This window comes from Manacus candei, unplaced genomic scaffold (assembly GCF_025592945.1).
Source record: "Manacus candei isolate 608988 ecotype Guabito, Panama unplaced genomic scaffold, ASM2559294v1 h1tg000015l, whole genome shotgun sequence".
Classification (NCBI taxonomy): Eukaryota; Metazoa; Chordata; class Aves; order Passeriformes; family Pipridae; genus Manacus; species Manacus candei.
In genome coordinates, this window is record NW_026138063.1 from 8,802,001 (window position 1) to 8,823,298 (window position 21,298).

Below are 21,298 nucleotides of genomic sequence, written 5' to 3' on the forward strand. Positions count from 1 at the left end.
CTGTTCCACCTTCCTGAATGCAGTTAAAAAAAGCCTTTGTACAGGAACGAAGCTAAAATGCTGCAGTGCAGTTTTATCAACCAGCACTGATTATTAAAGGGAGCCATTTTCTACACTGATGAAAGGGTGTTTCAGTGTCAAGGACACTTGTCCAGCACCCCTGGGCTGTGTCACACAGGGACAGCCTCTGGCACTTGGATCTCACCCAGTACTAGTCCAGAAACACCCCTGCAAATTAATGACAAAGCTGCCTGCTGGGCCCTGTCACCTTCAGCTCCCACCCTGAGACAGCCCAGGCTGCTGGCACCCTTCTAAGTGAGACCCCTCTACCCAAGAAGCAACTATTTACAGTTTAAGTGAATATAGAAGTATTTTATTGAACATTCAAACTTCATTAAGACATGTGCAATATGGCAAATTTTACTGGGTTTAACCCTAACTAAGACAATAGTATGATTGCTTGCTTGCTGGGGCTTAGCAACAGGGTCCAAATCACACTTACCACTAATTAAATACTTTATTGAATAAATACATATGAAACAAAAATGCATTTTAATGCTCTTATAAAAGTTTAGAGATTTTGAAAGGCCTTTCCAATTTAATCTGAGGTGTAAGTACATACAATAAAGGAAGGTAGGCTAGTTTAACATAATTGGCTGACTTTATACAGCACTTATATCTTTTAGTCCATAAGTAAATTATTAAATGATAAAGAACATCTAATACAACCACTTCTATGGAACTAGGAAATAAATTTCTAATAAAGAAAAAATTTACAGACCCCATGACTTTCCACCCAACCCCAACAGTCTAACCCTAAAGTGGACAAAGCCAATGGCTTTCCCCACAAGAGCTCACGACACAAAGTCGCTTCTCTTATCAAAAATCTGTATTTCTGATCCGTAATGAGCATTGAGACAAGATTCAATATATCCCCAAAGAAAGAAGCACAATGCGCGTTGTGAATCGCCTATTCAGCAACAGCGAGCACTGGATTCACAACCACCTCATCCCGGGGACTAAATGAGATCAGCCACATTCATCGGCATCTCCTCCACTGTAGTATTGTAGAAAGTCTCAATGTCTCGCAGGATCCGCTTGTCCTCTTCAGTGACAAAATTGATAGCCACACCTTTTCTGCCAAACCGGCCACCCCGACCAATTCTGCACAAAAAGAAAGCACATTTACATGCAAGTTAACCACTCCAACCTGCTTTACATGTCTGCAAGAGCCACTCACAAACTGCTGCTCTTATCTGCCACTGGCCAGCCTAGGCTGCCTTTACAGGACCAGCTGCCACCAAAGTCACCTCTGGTCAGGAAAAACCAGCAGTTGCTGCCAGCAGCATAGCAGAAGGTCCATCCCATAATGGCAGCAGGGCAGACACAGTTACTCTTAGGCTGTAAAGTAAGATCTTTATTTAATGTCCTGGGTCAGTCTCTTGCCCCTCTGTTCAACTGCACAGCCACCCCTCATGCATCCAATCCCAAGCACAGGGCACACAGAAGACAGGCCGTTGTTGAACAATCAGACTGTTACTAAATCCAGTTACATCCAGTAACATATAGAACAGCACACTGAACTTCAGAAGTTTAGTTCAACCTTTTTCCAGTGGGAAAACTTAGGATTTGTTGTTTTTTTAAAAAGCAAAATTGAAGTCCAACATTTTTGTGTAAGCCCACATTGGTCACTAACACATCAGTGAGTACTGTTTAGTTACACCCACCATCATGAGCTCTACCTTCCTACACACTGCACAGTAGAGCACCTTGCCAGCGAGAGCTTAACACACAGAAACGGCTCACAAAACTTAGGGGATAATCATGACAAAAGAAATAAATAAATACCAACTCGCTCTTTATTCAAACTGTGCCGCTTACGAATCCACGTCCTAAATTACGTCAACGTCGGTTCTGAGCACCATCTTGTGTCATCAACTGCTGCTATCGACTCCTGTATTTTTTTACATCAAGTAACAAAGCACAGTTTACTTAATTTAGGGACAGTCACTAGAAGCAGTTAACTAAACCTAGGGGAACAAACTGCTACCAGAAGACACACCACAGAGGAAAGAATCCCACTGAGGAGCCACCAAGAGCAAACATGGCACACACAACAGGAACACAGCTGGACCTCCACAAGTGAAGGCAGCCCTATACAACTCGCTTGCAAGTAGCAAGTACTTGAGTAGCAAGGTCTGTCTGGTCCCTGAGAGCAAACTCAAGACCAGCCAGGACCCCAAATTAAGCTGATGCTGCTGTCAATGATGTGCCAGTAATGGCTTTGCCATCACTCATCGCAGCCTATGTGACACAAGGCAGTTCAGTAGCTGGCATTTTCCCCACATCTTCAAGAATGATCAGCCATTACCAAACTTCCTAAACATCTAAGTTTTCCCACTGCTTTGTTTTATTGTCCAAAGTCCTGCTCCTCCCTTTTTTCAGAATCACAGCTGTGCAAATGCAGGGCTTTTCTAAAGCCCGTCCACAACTGGCTTTATTTCCTGCTGGCTTTTGAGCAGTTACTGTATGCATGGATGAGTAACACCTCCTGGTTTTGACAAGGACTACAAGGAAGAACAGGTGAGGGTCTGTGCCTTTGCTGTGACATTCAGCAGAGCACACAAACTGGTGGGCAGAGCCACTGACCTGTGAATGTAGTTCTCACGATTGGTCGGCAGGTCATAATTGATAACCAGAGACACTTGCTGCACATCAATGCCACGAGCCTGGAAAGTGACACAGAGCCATTAATGTAAGTCACAGGCTTCTTAAAAATTTATCTCTCCTGGTTTTTTTGTCAGCCACATTGTTAGTTATGAACTACAACTGTGCAGTCCATAGTGGAGTCGTGGTCTTTGCTCTTCCAAAAGGCTCTCAACAGTTCAGGCTACAAGAGCCATCACTGACTTACGAAGCTTTTGGCACCAGGTTATAACAGGAACATGTTCAGTGTAAGGTAACACTCACCAGCAAGTCAGTGGTGATCAGGACACGGCTTGACCCTGATCTAAACTCTCTCATGATAACATCTCGTTCCTTCTGGTCCATGTCACCATGCTGGAGAATTTAAAGAACAGTTGCAGTTAGTACAGTTCCAATGCTCCAGACTGGAACATCCTCTAAGAAACAGCCATATGTGTGAAACCCAGCGTCCCTACCTGCCGTGGGAACGAAGCAGGTAGGGATAGAAAGGAAGCACTTTACTTTAAGCAGGGGGAACGATAATACAGCACTGCACAGCTATATTATAACTTTCCTGCTTCTCATTCCAATACCCCTCATTACCATTTCTTTCCCAGTACATACAGGACATTTCAGAAGTGATGTGGAAGTATCAATTCCTACCAGAGCTGAGACTGTGAAGTCCCTGGCATGCATTTTCTCTGTAAGCCAGTCTACTTTTCTCCTTGTATTCAGGAAAATAACAGCCTGTGTAATGGTCAGTGTCTCATACAGATCACAGAGAGTATCCAGCTTCCATTCCTGAAAAGAAACAAGGAAGATAAGGAAATGCACCATGCCGTGGACAGCTCATACATAAGAGCCCCAAACAAGGAATAAAACTCCAATAACAACTAATGAAGCATCCTCTCACACACAGTATTTAGTATGATCTGGAAAGTTGGAACAAAGAGACTAAGTCATATTTTTGCATCAACTGTTGCACCAAATCTTAAGACACAGGACACTGGACATTAAGAAAGAGGTCCACCCTAGTCTTTTCGATCCAGTGCTGAATTTTTCTTCTTCTTGCATGTACTCTACTAGCATTATTGCAGAAACCAAAGCTCAGCCTTGATTCCTGCAATTTTAGTACAGTGCTTTAACAAGAAGGTAAGAGATTAAGCTGTCCGGTCAGAGCAAGTACAGCTGATACCAACCTCTCTCTCAACATTAATGTAGAACTGCTTGATACCCTCCAGGGTCAGTTCTTCCTTCTTTACTAAGATACGGATGGGATCTCTCATGAACTTTTTGGTCACTTCCAACACATCCATTGGCATTGTAGCTGACAGCAGCACAACCTGGAACACATTACTCTGTGTTAGCACATAGCCAGGACACCAATGTCTACAATTCAGTTCTCAGCCACACTGTAATCAAATCTGCATCCATCAATTCAACCATGTAAAAGCTTTTTACCTGGATGTTTGTGCTAAGTTTTTGAAAGATCTCATAAATTTGATCCTTAAATCCACGGCTCAACATTTCATCAGCTTCATCCAGAACAAACATTTTGATCCATTTAGGCGCTATTGGAAAAAAACAAAGTAGCATCTCATGAGGTTTCAGAAACACACCAAGTCCTTTCTGAATATCACTCTCCTTTAGTACTACACTTTCCAGCAAAAGCTCTTACTGGGTATGAGATTTATGCTGGGAATTTCTTTAAGAGCACGACTGAGTTCATACTTACAAAGGTAGCGCCTGTTTAACATGTCAAACACACGCCCTGGAGTTCCGACCACGATATGCGGAGCCTCAGCCTGGAGCTTCTGCATTTCATTGCGCACATTTGTGCCACCAATACAAGCATGGCATGTTGCTCCCATGTAGTCTCCAAGGGCCAGGATTACCTTCTGAATCTAAAATAGAACCTTCCATTAGTAGTTCCTGGTACAGTAAAGATTAAGGCCCATCATCACTGGCATTTATGGACTTTGGAAACCAGGACAGCAAACAAAGACTACACAGCTCTTAGAAGAGACTGTTGTTAAAATGCCTTTGCCTAACTGCACATTATTTACCATTAACCTTAAGTCAGAGAGGCACTTTAAGTTACATTTTTGTCCTTACTACTTGAACTTGCTAGAAGAGTGACTACCATGAATCAATTACTAAGCTGAAGGCAGGGCCTCCCAAAGTGAGCCCAAGCTCTCAGCTGCTCAGGCCTGCATTAAGCACTTGTACTATTCTGTGAGCTGTTTGCAAGTGCACCACAGGCTTCAAAACAACTCCCACCTCACCAATGGCTTCAGAATAGAACAAAGGCTTAACCTTCTGATCAGAGGCTCTTGTTCACCAAATTTTTAGACTCTTTTCTGTCTGATTTAGTTATGTTCAGCTTTACTTTGAAGAACTGTCACTAGAGCACTGGCATTTTAGTATATTCTACTTGAAAATGATGTTTTCTATTTCAAGTTGGGTTTAACATTTCAAGACCCCACATTACAAGTACTCTCACCCTAAAAATTTAAGTATTCTGTAAGTTTTGTGAAGAGACATTCACTTAGCTTTACAAAATACCAAGCCTGGAAGGTTAAGCAGACATGCAATTACGTTGTCAAGAAAACAAACAAAGACATTAAAAAAAAAAATAAAAATCTAAGTGACCACATGTGCACTGCAGTTTTCATGTTGCACAACTGCACTCAGGTTCAAATAGCTTCCAAAACCAGTAAATTTTGTTTCCACTCAGAACACTGTGCTTTCAAGCTGGTTTTCTGCTAGAGATGCTGCCACACCTTAACCACATCCAGCACAGAAGGTGGCTTCTGTACCTTTGCCCCAGCACACCCTCCATGGGCATCGACTCAGCTTTTCAAGCAGGCAGAGAACCTGTGGGACAGAAGCCAGCTTGTATCCCCCATTACTTCACACAAAAGGGGTTCTGAATGGATATTAATTACAGCCCCTTGAGAAGTCTATTTGTTGTCTCACAGTTGTGAAACCTGAAACCTATGCAACACACAAGCATTTATTTTTTTTAAACTACACTATCAATACCTGTTGAGCCAGTTCTCTGGTAGGGGCCAGTACTAGTGCCTGGGACTCCTTGAGATCAATCTCCAACTGCTGCAGGATGGAAATAGCAAATGTGGCTGTCTTGCCAGTACCTGACTGAGCTTGAGCAATCACATCATACCCTAAAAAAAGTAGGATACACATTTACTGCTCCCAGAGGTCATTCATGGTTTTTAGTTTTATTTAATTCCCTTTGAATCAAGTGATCAGTACTATAAAAGTTCTCTCCATTTCAGGTCAGTCCCGAAAGATGGTGTACCATCATATCACTTTTTAAGATTGAAGATAAGTATCACTGCACACTAATAAAGCAATGTATGCATTTTACAATGCTTTTCTAAATATTCCATGTTGATAATCAACGAATTGCCTACATACCTTTAATGCATGGAATGATAGCTCTCTGCTGAATAGCTGAAGGCTTCTCGAAACCATAAGCATAAATGCCCCTTAGAAGGGATTCTTTTAAATTCATATCATCAAAATTGTCAACAATCTCATTCCAATTGCTCTGTAATGGAAAAAAAAAAAAAAAAAGGAAAATATTAAACACAATACCCATCTTCACCAGCGACTAAATTCTCAGGTCGGTTCACAGGTGCTCACCTCGATGACACCATCGGGCTCCATTCCCTCTGGGCCGCCATGGTCTCTGCCAATGAACAGAACACGATGTTACTACAGAACCACCAGCGCCCGGGAGCGCGCCGGCACCTCGGCTGCCAGCGCCGCGGGACGCGTGACGGATCATTCCAGCAGGTGCTCTGGGATTTTGCCAAGGGGCAAACTCCTACCCCCCTTCCCCCACCCCGGCTCGGGCGTTCCCAGCTCCCGGGGCCGGGTCCCGACGCGGCGGGGAATGGGCGCGCGCTCCCGCGGCAGAAGGGGGGTGAAGGGGCGGGCGCGCTCCCGGCGCCGCTGCGGATCCCCCCGCCCCGCCCCGCCGGGGAACTCTCGCGAGAGCTCCACCCCTGGGATTGCGCAAACCGGGCGCTGCGGGCGGACGGCGCCGGGCGATGGCCCGGGGGGGCCCCCCCAAAACACAATGGTCGTGCCCCCAGCGCGGCCCCACAACCTGGGGCGAACCATCGGCGCGGGGGGAGGAGCAGAATACCAAACGAAAATAATCCTCGTGGAGGCGTTAAAACATTTCAGCCGCGACTCAGTTGTCTACGGTTTAAATTTAAAAAAAAAAAATCTGTATTCAGGCGCAAGGGGATGGCTAAAAAAAAAAAACAGTAAGGAAAAGCGAGCCTGGAGAAATAGAGCTAACCCGCCGCTGAGTCGCGAGCAAGGGAAGCGCCGGGACAGAAACGTCTAGAACGGGAGGGGCCGCGGCGCAGGGCTGAGAGACCGCAGCGCCGGCCTCCCCTCAGCGCGCCCCAGCGCCCACATCCACCCCCCTTCGCCTCTACCCGGCCGCCTCCGCACGACCCACGGAGCCCCCGAAGGAGGAAAGGGCCTGGGCCCCCCCGCCATACCTGCTATAATCCGCGGAGCCCCCTGACATGTTCCGATCACCAGTTCTGTCCTCAACTGAAAAGGCAAGCGCTCCCCGGCGCCCGCCTTATATACCCGCCCCGCCGCCGGACTCGTTGCGCTCCGCTCTGCGCATGGATATACACCGCATGCCACTGGCGAAAAAGCACGAATCCCCCCGGAATGAGCCCCCTTTCCCAAGGTATTCCCGTCACGCAACCGTTTGGGTTACTCCGAAGGTCGTGCCTGAGCCGCTCGGGGCCAATAGGTCACGGCGAGCATGGAACTTCTTTTTCTCTCGGAGCGCGGAAGGATATTGCACCATTGAGTGCGTGACGACGGCTCACTCCTTCCTCCCTCCCTGCCCCCCTCACCGCGTGCACGGGGTTTCCCGGCCCGGCCCTGCTGCAGCGCGGGGCGGGAAGGGGAAATGGTGGCCGGGCCTGGCCGGGTGAGGGGCACCGGCCGGCCCTGCGGCAGCGGCTGGGCCGGCACAGCGGCGCCTTTTCAGGGCTATATTTTCCCCGCCGTGTCTGTTTCTTTTTAAAGCCCCAGAGTAAGGGGATGACAGAGGAGTGAAAAGAGCAACGTCCTAGGACGGGGGGAGGCGGCCGCGCTCCAGGGGCGCGGGTTCGCCCCACTCACAGAAATGGCTCCCGCCGCCCCCTCCTCCCTGACAGGCGAAACACAACCCGGGCGCTCCCCCCGCGCTCCTGCGGCCGGGGCCGGATTTGTCGTGAGGGGCCAGTGCTGGGAGCGCACGGAGGGGCCGTGAGGTGATGGGGGGAAGATGGAGGCGCCTGTGAGGGCTCCCCTCACCCCCGCCCCGCTCGGACCCGGCGGTGCAGGCCCGCGGGCCCGGGGCTGAATCGTGCAGGCTTGTCCCGGGGCGCTCAGGGTGCATCATTCCTGGAAGGGATGAAGGAGTATTGGGGAGTATTTCTAGGAGGCGGGCTGGGTGGTCCTTGGGGCGCTGCCGAAAGCGCAGTGCTGTGATACACTGCAGGTCGCAGTACAGCGACGTTCACAAAAAAAGCCTGTCAAGACTGATTTAAAGGTTAGTGCAGTTCAATTTAAAGCAGTAAACGAAATGTTACTGTGCAAACCGATTCAATGATCGTGCCCAATGCTTTCACACTGTGGTAGAAAAGAATATTGATCATTATAATGCTCTTCTCAGGTTTCACAATAATCTTCATCAGTATTTAATACGTGGGCAAATAATGTAAATTGTAAGTAATATTTTTTTGCCAACTTTAATGGGCTTATATGTGTCACTTCTCAAACCTGTTTCCATAGTGATTATATATGAACAAATGAAGGCAGTGCTTGAAATTCTCGACCCTTTACTTGTCTAGAATATTGTAAATTGTGTAGAACCATCTAGAATATCCATAAAGGGAATCTTGCAAAGACTATATATACATTTAATCTTCCTGTGGTAACATCTGCTAGGGCAATATTATCTGTAGAAATAATGCAGCATTTTCCAATATCCCAGCAAAATTATATAAATGCAACTCCACTTGTGACCCACTCTAACGGTCTCAAGTTTTGTTTCACCCATGCTGGGTAGAAAATATTGAGAATATCTTGTGTTTGCAGTTCAGACAGCTATTCAACAATAGCCAGAGGCTTTTGAAATAAATAATGACAGTTTATGTGGACTCATAAACCTCTGGTTGTAAAAGAAACAGGATGGACTGAAGAAAGAACATGAATGCGTGGCTGGCGTGGTTAGATTTCCCACTAAGATGACTTTGAGTCTAAATGGAGAAATAAAACTGCTGAATATTTGTTAGGGATCTTGAATATTTATTAAGAAAGCTGTTGAATATATATATATATATTTATTTAAGTATTGCATTTAAGTCTTAGAGTATTTGCAAACCTGAGTGGAAAAGATTTTGGGACCTGAGGGAGTTTCAGGAAGGTAAGATCATTCTTCACAGACTTGAAATGACATCTCAGAAACAAGTATCTACTTTATCTTTTCCTATAAAGAAATTTGTGTAATTTCAGATTATCCATTTATCAGATCACTTTGAGAATTCAGTTTTGACAACAGTTTTTAACTGACAAGGCTTTCCTGGCTTTCTTTAAGGAGAAACTGTTCCCTAGCTCTGGCTTCCTGGAAGTCTTGTTTTATTCTGCTTGACCAAACTTCATCCTGTTAAAAAAAATCAACTCAGAAAATGATTTTTTGACTGTTAACTTCAATCAAGGGACAATTTTATAAATTTATATTGTTATTTACTGTCTAAAATAATGGAGAGTCTCTCAGTCAGATGCCAAGATTTCTTGGAATTAGGCAGCTCCGTAGCCAAGCAGTGTTGCCTGCCCCCCACAGCTCTTGACCACCAACCTTTGTAGAGGAGCTTGAGACTTCTGTGTCTCTGAAGACTTTGTTCATCTCTGATTTACCTGATGCTTGAGTGTAAAGAAAAGCCTGTTGAGTTTATTGGCATCTCCTGTCACGTGGTCGTGGCAGAGTTTGATGAATTGAATTATTTGGCCTCATTATTTGCTCTGGTTCATGGTTGTTTTAATGTAGTGACAGTCCTTGATCTGGTGGCCCCTTGGCAGATACTCTCTTTTTGCTTTGAGTGTTGTATGACTGGAACAATGAAATTATGATTTAAGAACCAAATCATCAGTTCCCACGTAAAAGAGATTTATTCATATGGATGTTTCACACCAAGGCCTATGAGGAACAGAACCCAATGTTTCCTGCAGTGGAAATCATTGACTTGTTTCACCAAATGAAAAGAGGAAAGAAATTTTGTTTCATTAACTTTGGATAAGCAAATGGTTGGAAATGCAGAATCAGTCCTTTCTTTTTGTGAAACAAGATAGCAGAAATCCAGTATTGTTATCCTAGCTGTGACCCCTAACTGTACTAGAGGAAAAAATTTTGACATTTTACACCCTTTTAAACCTTTGTACAGTGTTTGAGAAATGTCTCTTTGGTTACAGTAGGGCAAGCAGCCATGTCATGTGATTTCATATCTAACTTGTGTATTTTTAGGCCAGTATCAGCCATACTCTGCCTGGAATTATTTGTGTTTTGAACAAGAAGCATCACAGTGAGGAGGTACTGAAAGGTCAGATTTTGTCACTGACAAAAATCTTGGAATTACACTGAGATTTCTTATGGTCCCCTGGCTTTAGAGGTGATTTAGCTTTCTAGAGCAGCCTCAACTGAAAACTTGCTCCTCCAGGATCAGGTTCATGTTTTCATCAAGCAGAAGAGATACCAAGAAGACCCTAAATAATGTCTGTGTGCTAAAGATAGGATCCACAGCCACATACATATGTGCACCTAATACACTTCAGTAGATGTTTCCCAAAAAGACAATCCCAGTGAATCATGAGCTCTTTAGTGAGAGTGAACATAATTATACATTTATTAACAGGGGGTAACAGATGGACTAGCTGGTTTAGCAGCTGGGTTTCCAGTCATTACTCATGCAGATTGAAGTAAGGAATGATGTATCTAAAGAAAGCAGTAGGAGCTGACACCTCCTGAAACTGAGCTCCAGTTGAGTAATCCCTGCTCACCAATATTCTGGCAAAGGCTGTGGTGCAGTTTGCATTAGGAAATCTCAGAAATCTCCTTTTAGAAATTTCATAGCACGATTTGAATTTGCTATGAAACTGTCACGTACTTCACAGGAAACCTGGAAGATCCCTGAGTTCCTCTCCTGCATTTGCAAGTCTGGTGCGGGAGTGGGGCCTGTGTGTTATTTGATTGTCATGACTAGCAGGGCGAAGAAAGTAATGGTAAACAGACAGAGCTCGCTCCCAGTAGGTCGTGTCAAGGATCAAGATGATTTGTTAGGGTGTTGTTAGCAAGAAGTCATGTTTTTCAGTTCATCAGTCCCAAAGGATCCTGCCTAAACAAAAGCACTCTTCCTCAGATGTAGGAGTGGATAGGAAAGATTCTGGAAAGCCTCCAGGGGAGAAAGAAAGTCCAAATTCCAGGAGTCCCATGCTTGTTATTTAAAAGTAGTCAGGGTTTCATTAATGCTAACTTATGCATTTTTTGTCATTCCACTGAAATTACAATTTAAACAAACTAAACAATAGGATTTTATAAGATGCAATGTTTTTAATGAACTGAGAACGCTGGCTTTGTATTCTGTAGTCTCTCATGTAATCTGAAATCCACATTATGATGACTTTAGTATGTTGGGCTGCTACATTTGCTTTGTCATCCTTTTTTAAAATTAATTTACAACTTTGTTACGCTTTGACCGATATTTCTATGCTTTAGAACTGTGGTCAAATTTGTGTTGTGAAATCTCAATGATGTCCCTGTTGAGTGAATTAAAAGTACATTCAGACACAGAATTTCCTCTCCCAGTCCAAGTTCTGTCTCACTGAATAGTTGTGCAGTAGGTCAATAAGGAACGTTTTCAAATATGCTTAAATTCCTTAGGTGCCAAGCACTATAGACAGACAGTGGGATTTAAGCTGCTTTAGTTGATTTAATTGTCTCACATGCTCAGTCTGTTCATGATATTCAGGCTTGTGTAGAGGATGTGGGGTGGACAGGCCCTTTTGCTGGCCAGCTGACTCACTTGTCTGAAATGTATGCACGGTGGTTTGTGGCTTGTCCTTCCTAGCTGCTTGGAGCACAAGTCTCTAAGGAGTGTTCCTGCTTCAGTTTTTTGTAGTTTTGATTCTTAGCCTAAGTTCTCCCATTCCCAGTTAGATTTTTTCCTTGATGATATTAATCTGTTAAACTGTTTAAGACTAATTTTTTAAAAAGAAAGAGCAAAGTTGTGTGAATTTAATCTTTCCGGTTATTCATCCATTAATTCATCTCCTCTTAGAGTTTGGAGCTTAAATTCAGACTCGCAGTGACCTTCCTGCATTCAGAGGTTTGAAGTTATCTGTTACATATTTCTTATTCTGAAATAATGGAGTTCTCTGGTTTATGCAGTGGGAAAGTTTTAGTAAACTGCTGCTGAAAGGAAGTGGCAGAAGTGTTCTGGGCCCTCAGAGGAACCCAGGATTCTCAGCTCTGTCTCAGAGGGTAAAAAAATCTTAAGAACTAAGGGAAGTGAAATACTACTTGTTTTTATAGTAGGTATATATAGTTTCATTCAATGGCCTTTGAATTTGTGAAAAACTTCCCTTTTACTTTAGTTAGCATTACACTGGGCTTCTAATAAAAAACTAGGGTTAATTTTAGAAAATCAGTATTTAATTTCTTAGAGGAAGCATATAAATTACTGTTAATTCTTTAAAGGAGTATAAAGTAAGAAAACTATCATATGGGATCACTTGTGGTGGTCTTGTAATTTTAGTAACGATTCTGGTAATAAGAAAAATGTTGGCACAATAAAATCTTAACCGAAATACTTGAAACAGAAACACACTTTTCTTTCTATGATTTTTGTAGTCATTCAGTCCTCTGCATGCTATAAAACTCAATAATTACAGTTTTAGGTCTTGAATATTCTCCTTGATTGAGCAATTAGATCCTTTATTGTAGTTTTCAAGGCTTGTAGTCGGGTCCAGGACATGAAGTCAGCTTAGCTCTGTTCTTTGTTGTGTTAAGGACTCCCAGTGTGACCACAGACATGTAATTTTAACACTAAAATTGAACAGATTACATTTATTAGAGACTTGCCATTGACTCTTCTTGTAATGAGAGCTCTTTTTGCTCTTGAGTTTTCTCCTCTGCGAAGTGGGGTGATGGTATTTGCCTCAGAGGTTACCTGTGGGCAAGTGATTGAAACATGGGGGTCAGTAATGGTAGGAGGCCTAGAAATCTTTGGTAGAAGTTACAGGTACTTTCAGGATAGAGTTTGTTCTTCCTATTGCAACAGTAAAGAAAAGCTGAGAGATGAACCAGGTGGCAGCTGCTGATAACATCCTGACACAGTAGTGGTTACATTTATTTTTAAGTCTACTGGAGGTCTTCTGCACTACCATGAAATAGTGCATGTCACATATTTCTGTGAGGCAGTCTGCAAAGAATATTGTTTTCAAATTCTGAGAGAAAGGTATGAGCCTGTGCATTATTTTGAAGAAAATATTTTTCCTTTTGCTGTTGGTTAACCATCTGTGCACATTGTTTATTCTCATGATTACTCAAATTTGGAATCCATTGACATTGCTTGAGGTTTTTAATTGATGATTCCAGTTGTTTAATTTTTGGAATAGCCACTGCAGGCAGACCTGTACTCTCTATTTAATCTGAGTACCTTTCCTCATTGACAAAAAAGTTGAGTGTTATGTCCTTAGTAGGAGGAAGGAATGCACGTGCACCAAGCCCAAGATGAAAACACCAAAAAGGCCAAGCAGGACTTTGATTTTTACAGGGGTAAATTCACAGGACCAGTTTGTGGTCAAAAAGCAGTAATCTCTTATGTATGCTGTAGATACGTGAACCTTGATAGATGCTCTGTGTCCTGACTGATGAGAGCCAGCCACTCTGTCCTTCCCCACCCAAAGGACACTTCTGGACATCAGGACAAACACACTGTGTTGTGCAGAGCTGTGAGTTGTGAGGGCCCATCTCAGACTGGTGACAACAAATGGCAGGGATTTATCAACTGATACAGTGTTGCACAGAGAACTGCCCTGTGAGTGTCTTACAGGCCTTTATTGTCAGGACATTTGAAACGTGCACATCCCTAAGCAGCAAGAGTGAGATATCACACAAATTACTTCATTGTTCTTTAACAGAAGCTCTTTCTGTGTCCATATCCAGCCTTGTCTGTTAATGAATTCTCTTGCTCCTTCTCTATCAGACCGTTTTAAATTTCAAAACAGTATTTTACAGTTTATATTTTGTTACAGCATGTAACAGGTAAAAATAAAGTTAAATACTTTGTCATTAATAAAATGAGCTGTGTAGTCAAAAGTATTGCCTCAAGGTAAATCTTAATTTCTACAAATTGAAAGTTTCCTACTGAGATTTACTTTTCATAAGAAAATTGAGACTATTAATTTCTGCCGGTAACTATAGCTCAGAATCAGTTTCTGTTACTGATACTGGTTTATTGTGAAAGTATAGATAATTAGTTTCAGCTTTGTGCCCTTCTTTCATCTGTTTGTACAATGGAAATTATTGTCTTTCTCTGAAGAATCTCTTAGACTGTAAACTGCTTAAAGCTGGGACTGATGGGTTTGTGTGCTATGCTTCAGCCTGCAAAGCAGTGACCTCTGGGTGGGGAAAAGTTTACAAACTTAATCAAGATAAACATTATGACTTCTGTAATAATTTTGTTCGTTTGTTTTCTCAATCTTTCTGAGATCTTTTGGGGATGAAAAATATAACTTTTCTGAGGCTTTTCTCTTTAACAGTGTTACGGATTCATGCTCTTGTCATGGCTGGGGTTGAAATGTGTGCTCATGAAGCTGAAGTGCCAATTGTAACTGCTAATTGTAACTGTCCTGCTCTGTTGTTTGGGGCTTCTATTTCGTGCTGTGAAGCCTCTGTAGGCCAGTCCTTAGCCCCAGTTGTTTGTGCTTTAACCCATCCCAGGATGCTATTCTATGTTGTTTTGTATGCTGACTGAATACTGCCAGATGAGGCAAAAATGAACATTTGAGGTGCTGGATAGTAGAGAATTCATTCTTTTCTTCTCAGGTTGTGCCCAGGAACAGCTGCCTGTGTTTTCCTGGGATCCACCAACACAAGCAAGCATGGACATGGACTAGTGCATGGACAGGACAAGATGCAGGTGATCCTTTTACTTTAGATAAGAAGAGTTGTGGCATTGCTCGTGCCACTCCAGGACATGCACTTTAACACATCATGTCACAGCAATTGGCAGTGGCCAGAAACCTTTGTTCTTTACACAGCAGGAGACAGAAATGCGAGTTCATGCTGAATTGCAGGAATATATTGATTCATTTAGTTCATGCATATAATGAAAATGGTTAGATTATAATTTACTGACAGGTTTTTTGCAATAAATAAATAAATAAAATGTATGTGCCTCTATTCAAAGTTCTTTTATCTTGTCCTAGGTACTTTACTTTAATTAAAGAGTTTCTGATAATTCTTTTTGAGCCTTAAGGAGCTGTTTATTTGCTGTCATATTCAACATTTATTTGTAGTTCATTCTTCTGATTAATTTAAAAGTAGCAAAGTCAGGAAAATCCTAATTTCTAAGCAGGCAGATACTATAGTACTCAGTAACCACCCAATTACTGATATTTCTTCTTTGCTTGCTTTTTGCCCTCTGTAGCTTGTGTTACCATTTCTAAGTGTATTCTGATATGTACTTTTCCATGGGTTACAAGACTATGAATCCTTGTATGCCATTACTGCTTTTATTTTAGTAGGAGTTTAACAAACAAACCACTGATTTAATTTATGTGTTAATAACAAATAAAGAAAGACTCAGTCAAACAATGGCAAATACTTTTAGTTTCAGGACATCATTTGGATGTAATATTTTGTGTATCTTAAGCTCAGAGTTCTCTTTTTTCACATTTGTGTTCAAGAAAGCGTAGTTATCACAAAGATAATTTTACAGTTAATTACACAAAAAGAGTTCTCTGATTTCCTTTATTATTATTCATTTGCACTGTTAATATTCAGTTCTTCTGGGAATACAACTTTGTACCCCAGGGAGCACACTTTTTCTGAAATAATTTTGGAATTGTGTTTGTTAATTTCCATCCCATCAGAATTGTCTTGGCTAATTTCCTGGGCAAACAGACTGTGCATCTTTATGCAGAAGGAAACAGAGGGAAGTGAGAACTGTGAAGGACTGCTGCCTCAGAGCTGCTGTTACCATAGAGCTGCTAACGAGGAAAAAACTGCAGCATGGATTTCTTGTGCTGTTGAAGGTAAGATGAGGGCACAGCAAAGACTGTAGGAGGGGGAGGGGAGGCGAGGCAGAGGGGGGGGAGAAGAGGAAGAAAGTCTGCGTCCTTGCTGTCTAAAAAAGGAAATTCAGTGTCAGTGTTCATGAGCAGAACTGCTGGTGCAGAAGAACAAAGCTCTCTCAGTTGTTTAGGGTAGCAGGAGTGATGAGCAAGCAAGCACACTCCCATGCTTTCAGGAGGAAATACTGCAATGAAAGGAGGGAGAAGAAGAGTGACTTTTTCGTTTAGAAAATACTCACTGCTGCTTCAAGGTAGCTGCTTTTTGATACTACTTTGGCATTAATGTTGTTACCCTGGGTAAAGACATCTGTGAAAAAACTCAGTAGAGAGATAAGAAGAAAAAGTGGTGGTAAAAAATTCAGCATAACATTGAGCCGATTGAATTCTGTTTGTATATATTAAAATATGTCAGTTGTTGCATTCAGCTGTGCAGTGCTGTGAAACCTTTCACAATGCAAGTGAAACTATGGTTTTTGTGCTAAGATTGTTGGGGTATATTAATGTGTTATCTGCCTTTTATCAATGATCTTTCATCTTCTGTTTTCTAAGCAGATATCTTTTGAGTGGAAATGTATAATAAATAAATGAAAAATAAATATTAGGTACTCAAGAATACTGACTACAGAACTGACATCAGACATGCTTTCTGTGGGATCTCTTTAATGGGGTGAGCTTTGTAGTCTAAGACTCTTCAAGATCATTGCAGAATTATATGTGAAACACTCATGCAAAAGCTACTGCTGCTCTTTCTACATCTGTCTAGCATGTTATATATTTTTGCTGTCCTTCACCTGCTCCTTCTCTCAGCCTTTTGGCTCTTTCTGAGGCAGCTGAACCCACGTGCCCTGCACTGCAACCCAGCACACCTGCCGTGTTTGAACTGTGGGGCCTTGAAGAGAGTAAAACAAACTGTGGAGGCAGCGATAATGCTGTCTTGGCTCTGCTGGTACTCCTGTGTTGATATTGCTTAACCATCTGTTTGCTGTGGTATCGAGTGTGCTTGGATAGAACAGCCCTTTCTCACAATTTCTTGTTTTGCACTTTATCACCATTTATCAAATGGTGTTTGACTATTCTCCTGCAGTCTGTTTGCAGTTTGGGTCAGAGTGAATTTTTTCCTATAGCAGCCTGGTAGTTCAGCAGTTCAGGCTGTAAATAGGGATTCACTTTTTTTTTTTTTAAGTATTACCATCTCACACTGTGAAATTGTTATTCTTTGAGATCATAGAGCTTAGCTCATGCATGCCATTTCCCAGCCATGAGTGGCACTGGGTAAGGTACATCAAACACAAATATATCAGTTGCCCTTTCCAAGGTGTGTCATGGGGAATTGGATGTTTAAGTCTGTTTTTACTAGTCAGACTCATTTTGTGATTCAGACTAGTTTTGTCAGACTCATTAGCTGCAGATAGTTCTGCAGTCTTCAGAACCATTCTTTTTATTTACTATTGTCCCCAGTACACTTGGGGTTGATAACATCCTGTTAAGGTTTGCATGAGTCCTTTGAGCTTAATCCATGGCTGAGGCACCCCCTGGCAATACAAGTGATTGTGATTCAGTTCAGTGTCAGCAAGAGGTTTAATCACCTTCTGCTCCAAACGGTTGTTAAGTGCCCTGCTGAGTTTGTCTTAGGACTGACTTCCACAGAGCATTGGGTGCTACATTCCAGAAGAGATCACTGAACTTCTGGGTCAAACTAGTTTGGGTTCTTCAGTGTTGTAAGGTGATTATTCAAACAAATATGAGTGTATAATAAACACCTCTCTGTACAGTAACTGTTAAAGAAGGAATGGATGGACCCTATGCAGACTAAAATTCAGTTGCCTTAGAATAGCTATTTAGTGGACAGTTAGTGTTGCAGTCTAAGATTGATTTAATAGTTCTTCATTGGCAAAAACAGGTGGCAGAAGCACAGTGTTGCTAAATGACAGGTTATTCTCGTAAATTTGCAAACGGTGTATTTATTGGTTCCAGTTGATGGGTTGATGGTGGCTGATGTGTATTACAGTGAAAAAGAGCAGAGCTCCAGCAGTGCTGATATGTTTTGAGTGGAGTGCACTCACATTGCACCCTTTGTATTGACACTGTTCCTGTGCCAAACTGTCGGCTACAACCGACAGATCTGTCACCTTGAGTCAAAGTTCCAGAGGCATCTCGGTTGTCTTACAATAGAAAAGTAACTTAACTGGAAGCTAAACAGGGCAGAGGAGTTGTTTGTAAATCTACTATTCTGTCCATACATCTGGATTGAACTCTGAAGAAAGAGGTGATCTCATAGTTTATGCTTGGTTTGCTTGCTTCTTGCACCTGGTTTATATTGTGGGAATGATCAAGAGAATAAGGAAGTATGGCAAAACATTACCCAGAACATTCTGATCTCTGTATTTGGGCCACCAAAGAAAGCTGTTAAGCCACTAGTGCTGCTGTTGTTAATACCAGGACCTGCACCAATTCCCAAAGCACTGTAAAATATAAGAGCTACTTTGAAGGTTAATTCTGCCCATAATTACCTTTTAGAGGCATTGCACTGCTCAATGTCCATCTCAGCCACTTCCAAGTAATATCAGTTTTTTACACCATAGATTTTGGCTGAGTGCTCTAAGGCCTAATTTTTGAAATGCTGAGTACCCATAATGCTATTTAAGGTTAATTTAAGGTTAATTCTCAGCACAATTTAAAATCAGGCCTCTGCATTCAAACAGGAGATTTTAGTTTAGCAGTCACAAGGCTGCTTAAATGATCAGTCTGAATTCTAGATTCCTTCTGGAACTGATTTTTTTTTCTTTTGTAAAGCCCGAGCTAAGTCCCATTATACCCCTTTATTTTTATTAGTTTATGAGCATTTCTACTCTTCTTGTTGATATACAGCTGCTAGAACAGCTGGCACGAATAAATGAAGAGAATTCAGCTATAGTAGATTTACTTTTACGTGATGTTTGATGGCATTAGTCTTTTTTTCTTTTGGATTGAATGTCAAGGAATTAACTTCTGCTGACATGCTTAGGGGTTAGAATAAGAAATAAAACTATATTCCTTCACATGTGTCTGGTGGATTTTCAAAGTACTAAACTATACTGTTTTGGGCATGTAAGTCAAAATCTTTAAACATGTTATAGCTCCTGTGGATGTTCTGTTGATGAGCATTTTGTTCCCCAAGTTGAAATCAATAATTCTCAATTCTTGTCTACCCCAACTGTTTGAGTTTTTTTTATAGTAATCTAAGTTTCAGTTAAAAATATGTCCTCCCTGAGTGACAGGTACTTCCTTGTTCATTCTCTGCCCTAGTCAGACTTGTTCCCTTGTTTTTCACTCATATTATTATTTTTTTGTTTCAAGCCAACTGGTCTGTTATGGCTCCTGTGATAAGTGCATCCGGTGGAAAGTGGAGAGGCATCCAACAAATTCAGACAGTGCTTCTAATAAATATATTTTTGCTCTTCACTTTTAAAACCAATATAATTCTTTGGCATATCTCTGGATTCTGCAGAGAATTCTGATTCTCTGTGGCTCAGTTTGAACTGAAACAGTAAGGTAAGTAATTTAATGCCTGATCTTCAACCCACAGATCAGCACTTTTCTCTTCATGGCAGAAGAGAAAAGAATCTCTGTCAAGTTTCAAATCCCTGTTACTCCATATTAGTAGGAGTTACTTCTTTGGAGCTTATGGTTGAGTCTTCACTGAGTAGCAGACTGAAACCAGTGCAGGAACAGCAGTACTACCAGTACTGCAGAAAGATACCTTACCCAATTAGGAAAACCTTCCCTCTTTCCTTCTTGAAGCAACCTCCCTCTTCTTTTAGAATGCAGTAGAAACATTTTGTTATTAATTACATTTTACCAAATGAACTTCACTTAAAGCTTAATTAAAACTGTGGAAGCTGAATTATACTAATGTAGTGTTGTAAACACAGCAGCATTAGGAGTTGTGTGTGAGTAGCTGGTTATAGAATTGAAAATATCTACCCCCATTATTATTTTTTAAGAATATTTGAGGAATTTGTAGTTTGGATTTGGTAGAGCTCAATGGCCACACAATGATGTCATTTTTAATTCTATAGCCTCTTGTCCTCAGAGCTGATATTCCTAAATTGGGAGCAATTATCTTGCTGGCTGAGAGACCTGAGAAAACAAGGAAGGAAATGGGTTCTTACATCTTATCAAATGCCAGTGTTCATTGTTCATGCTCCCCATGTTCTGATGTCAGGTGTTTGCACAGCTCTCTCCCATGGCTTACACTGTGTCAACATAGCACAGGAGGATGACTGGAACTGCTGAGTGTGATTGAAAGGTCGTGTCTGAATTGTGGCAAAAATCCAATAGGCCATCCATAGTAAAGCTGAGGAATTTTCATGGTCAGTTAAAATACATATTTTGTCCCACAGTCACAGGTGGAATGAACAAGAGAGAGAGCACATTAAATTCAGACAGCTGCAGAATGGCCATCATGTGGCTCTGGATGTCAGGAGTATCATCAACAGAACTTTAATTCAGACATGTTTTCATACCCCAGAGCCATAGTTCCTGCACTGTCTGCATCACTAAGAATGCAATTTTTCTGGTGCAGGAGTAGCCTTTATTTTTTAGGTTCATGAAATTACACTTAGAGCATTATTTATACACCTTGCTCATAATAAGTAACTGGCAAACTTCGGAGATCTGTTGCTAGAGCTTAATATTTAAAACAGATTGCACAGATGGGGTGTTCTTATCTACATTGTTACTCACCCAAACGAAACGCTGACTGTTAAGCCTACTAAGCCTTTCCTGGCAATCACAAAGCTGACATAATTTGGTGATCATAAACCCTGTGGCAAAAAATGTGCCATCTGCTGGCCAAGGAGGAGAGTACTCGTTAGCCACTGTGGTCCCTGGACAGAGTGCGCCAGCGCGATTCCAGCAGTAGGAGAAGCTGGGAGCTTTGCAGAGCTCTCAGCAGCAGAGCTGAAAGAAGGCTGGTCAGTAGTTTCCTGACAGCAGATTCTTCCCTCCGAAGGTGCTGTTTTGTTGTAATGAGAACATGTCAATGAGAAATTGAAATGTTCCATTCTAAAAATATCTGAACGTTCTGTTTCAAGATCTTTAGACTGGAATACTGATTTTTATTCCAGAATGATTTTTTTTAAAAAAGTAATAATTTTTGTAAATTATAAAAGCAAATTGAAATTGTCATCTTTGTATTAAACATTAATGAAACCTCACATCATCACTATAG

At 41.8% G+C, this 21,298-nt stretch overlaps 2 protein-coding genes and 3 non-coding genes across 8 annotated transcripts in view; 1 reads left to right on the forward strand and 4 right to left on the reverse strand.

The window, feature by feature from the left end:
* Positions 1–351: 351 nt before the first annotated feature.
* EIF4A2 (eukaryotic translation initiation factor 4A2) lies at positions 352–7,376 on the reverse strand. The gene is made up of 11 exons (XM_051781510.1): positions 7,230–7,376; positions 6,355–6,400; positions 6,127–6,259; positions 5,731–5,870; positions 4,421–4,589; positions 4,147–4,256; positions 3,885–4,028; positions 3,349–3,486; positions 2,971–3,060; positions 2,650–2,729; positions 352–1,164 (listed from the first exon to the last, which is right to left on the reverse strand). The coding sequence occupies exons 1-11, from the start codon at positions 7,256–7,258 to the stop codon at positions 1,020–1,022; spliced, it is 1,224 nt and encodes a 407-aa protein (XP_051637470.1). The 5' UTR covers positions 7,259–7,376; the 3' UTR covers positions 352–1,019.
* LOC127468878 (small nucleolar RNA SNORA63) lies at positions 3,138–3,265 on the reverse strand. The gene has a single exon (XR_007903710.1). It is a non-coding gene; the product is annotated as a small nucleolar RNA SNORA63 (small nucleolar RNA).
* On the reverse strand, positions 3,660–3,839 carry LOC127468886 (small nucleolar RNA SNORA81). The gene has a single exon (XR_007903718.1). It is a non-coding gene; the product is annotated as a small nucleolar RNA SNORA81 (small nucleolar RNA).
* On the reverse strand, positions 5,949–6,020 carry LOC127468888 (small nucleolar RNA SNORD2). The gene has a single exon (XR_007903720.1). It is a non-coding gene; the product is annotated as a small nucleolar RNA SNORD2 (small nucleolar RNA).
* The window catches only part of LOC127468401 (uncharacterized), a 132,932-nt gene continuing 118,890 nt past the window's right edge, over positions 7,257–21,298 (forward strand). For 2 of the 4 annotated variants that reach the window (XM_051781518.1, XM_051781519.1), the window contains exons 1-3: positions 7,257–7,429; positions 14,837–14,930; positions 15,936–16,047. In XM_051781518.1, coding sequence (XP_051637478.1) covers positions 7,257–7,429; positions 14,837–14,930; positions 15,936–16,047 — 379 coding nt within the window. Of the gene's footprint in view, positions 7,430–7,456; positions 8,285–14,836; positions 14,931–15,935; positions 16,048–21,298 lie in introns of those variants that run through there. The other 2 variants (XR_007903554.1, XR_007903555.1) reach the window with 1 other exon arrangement.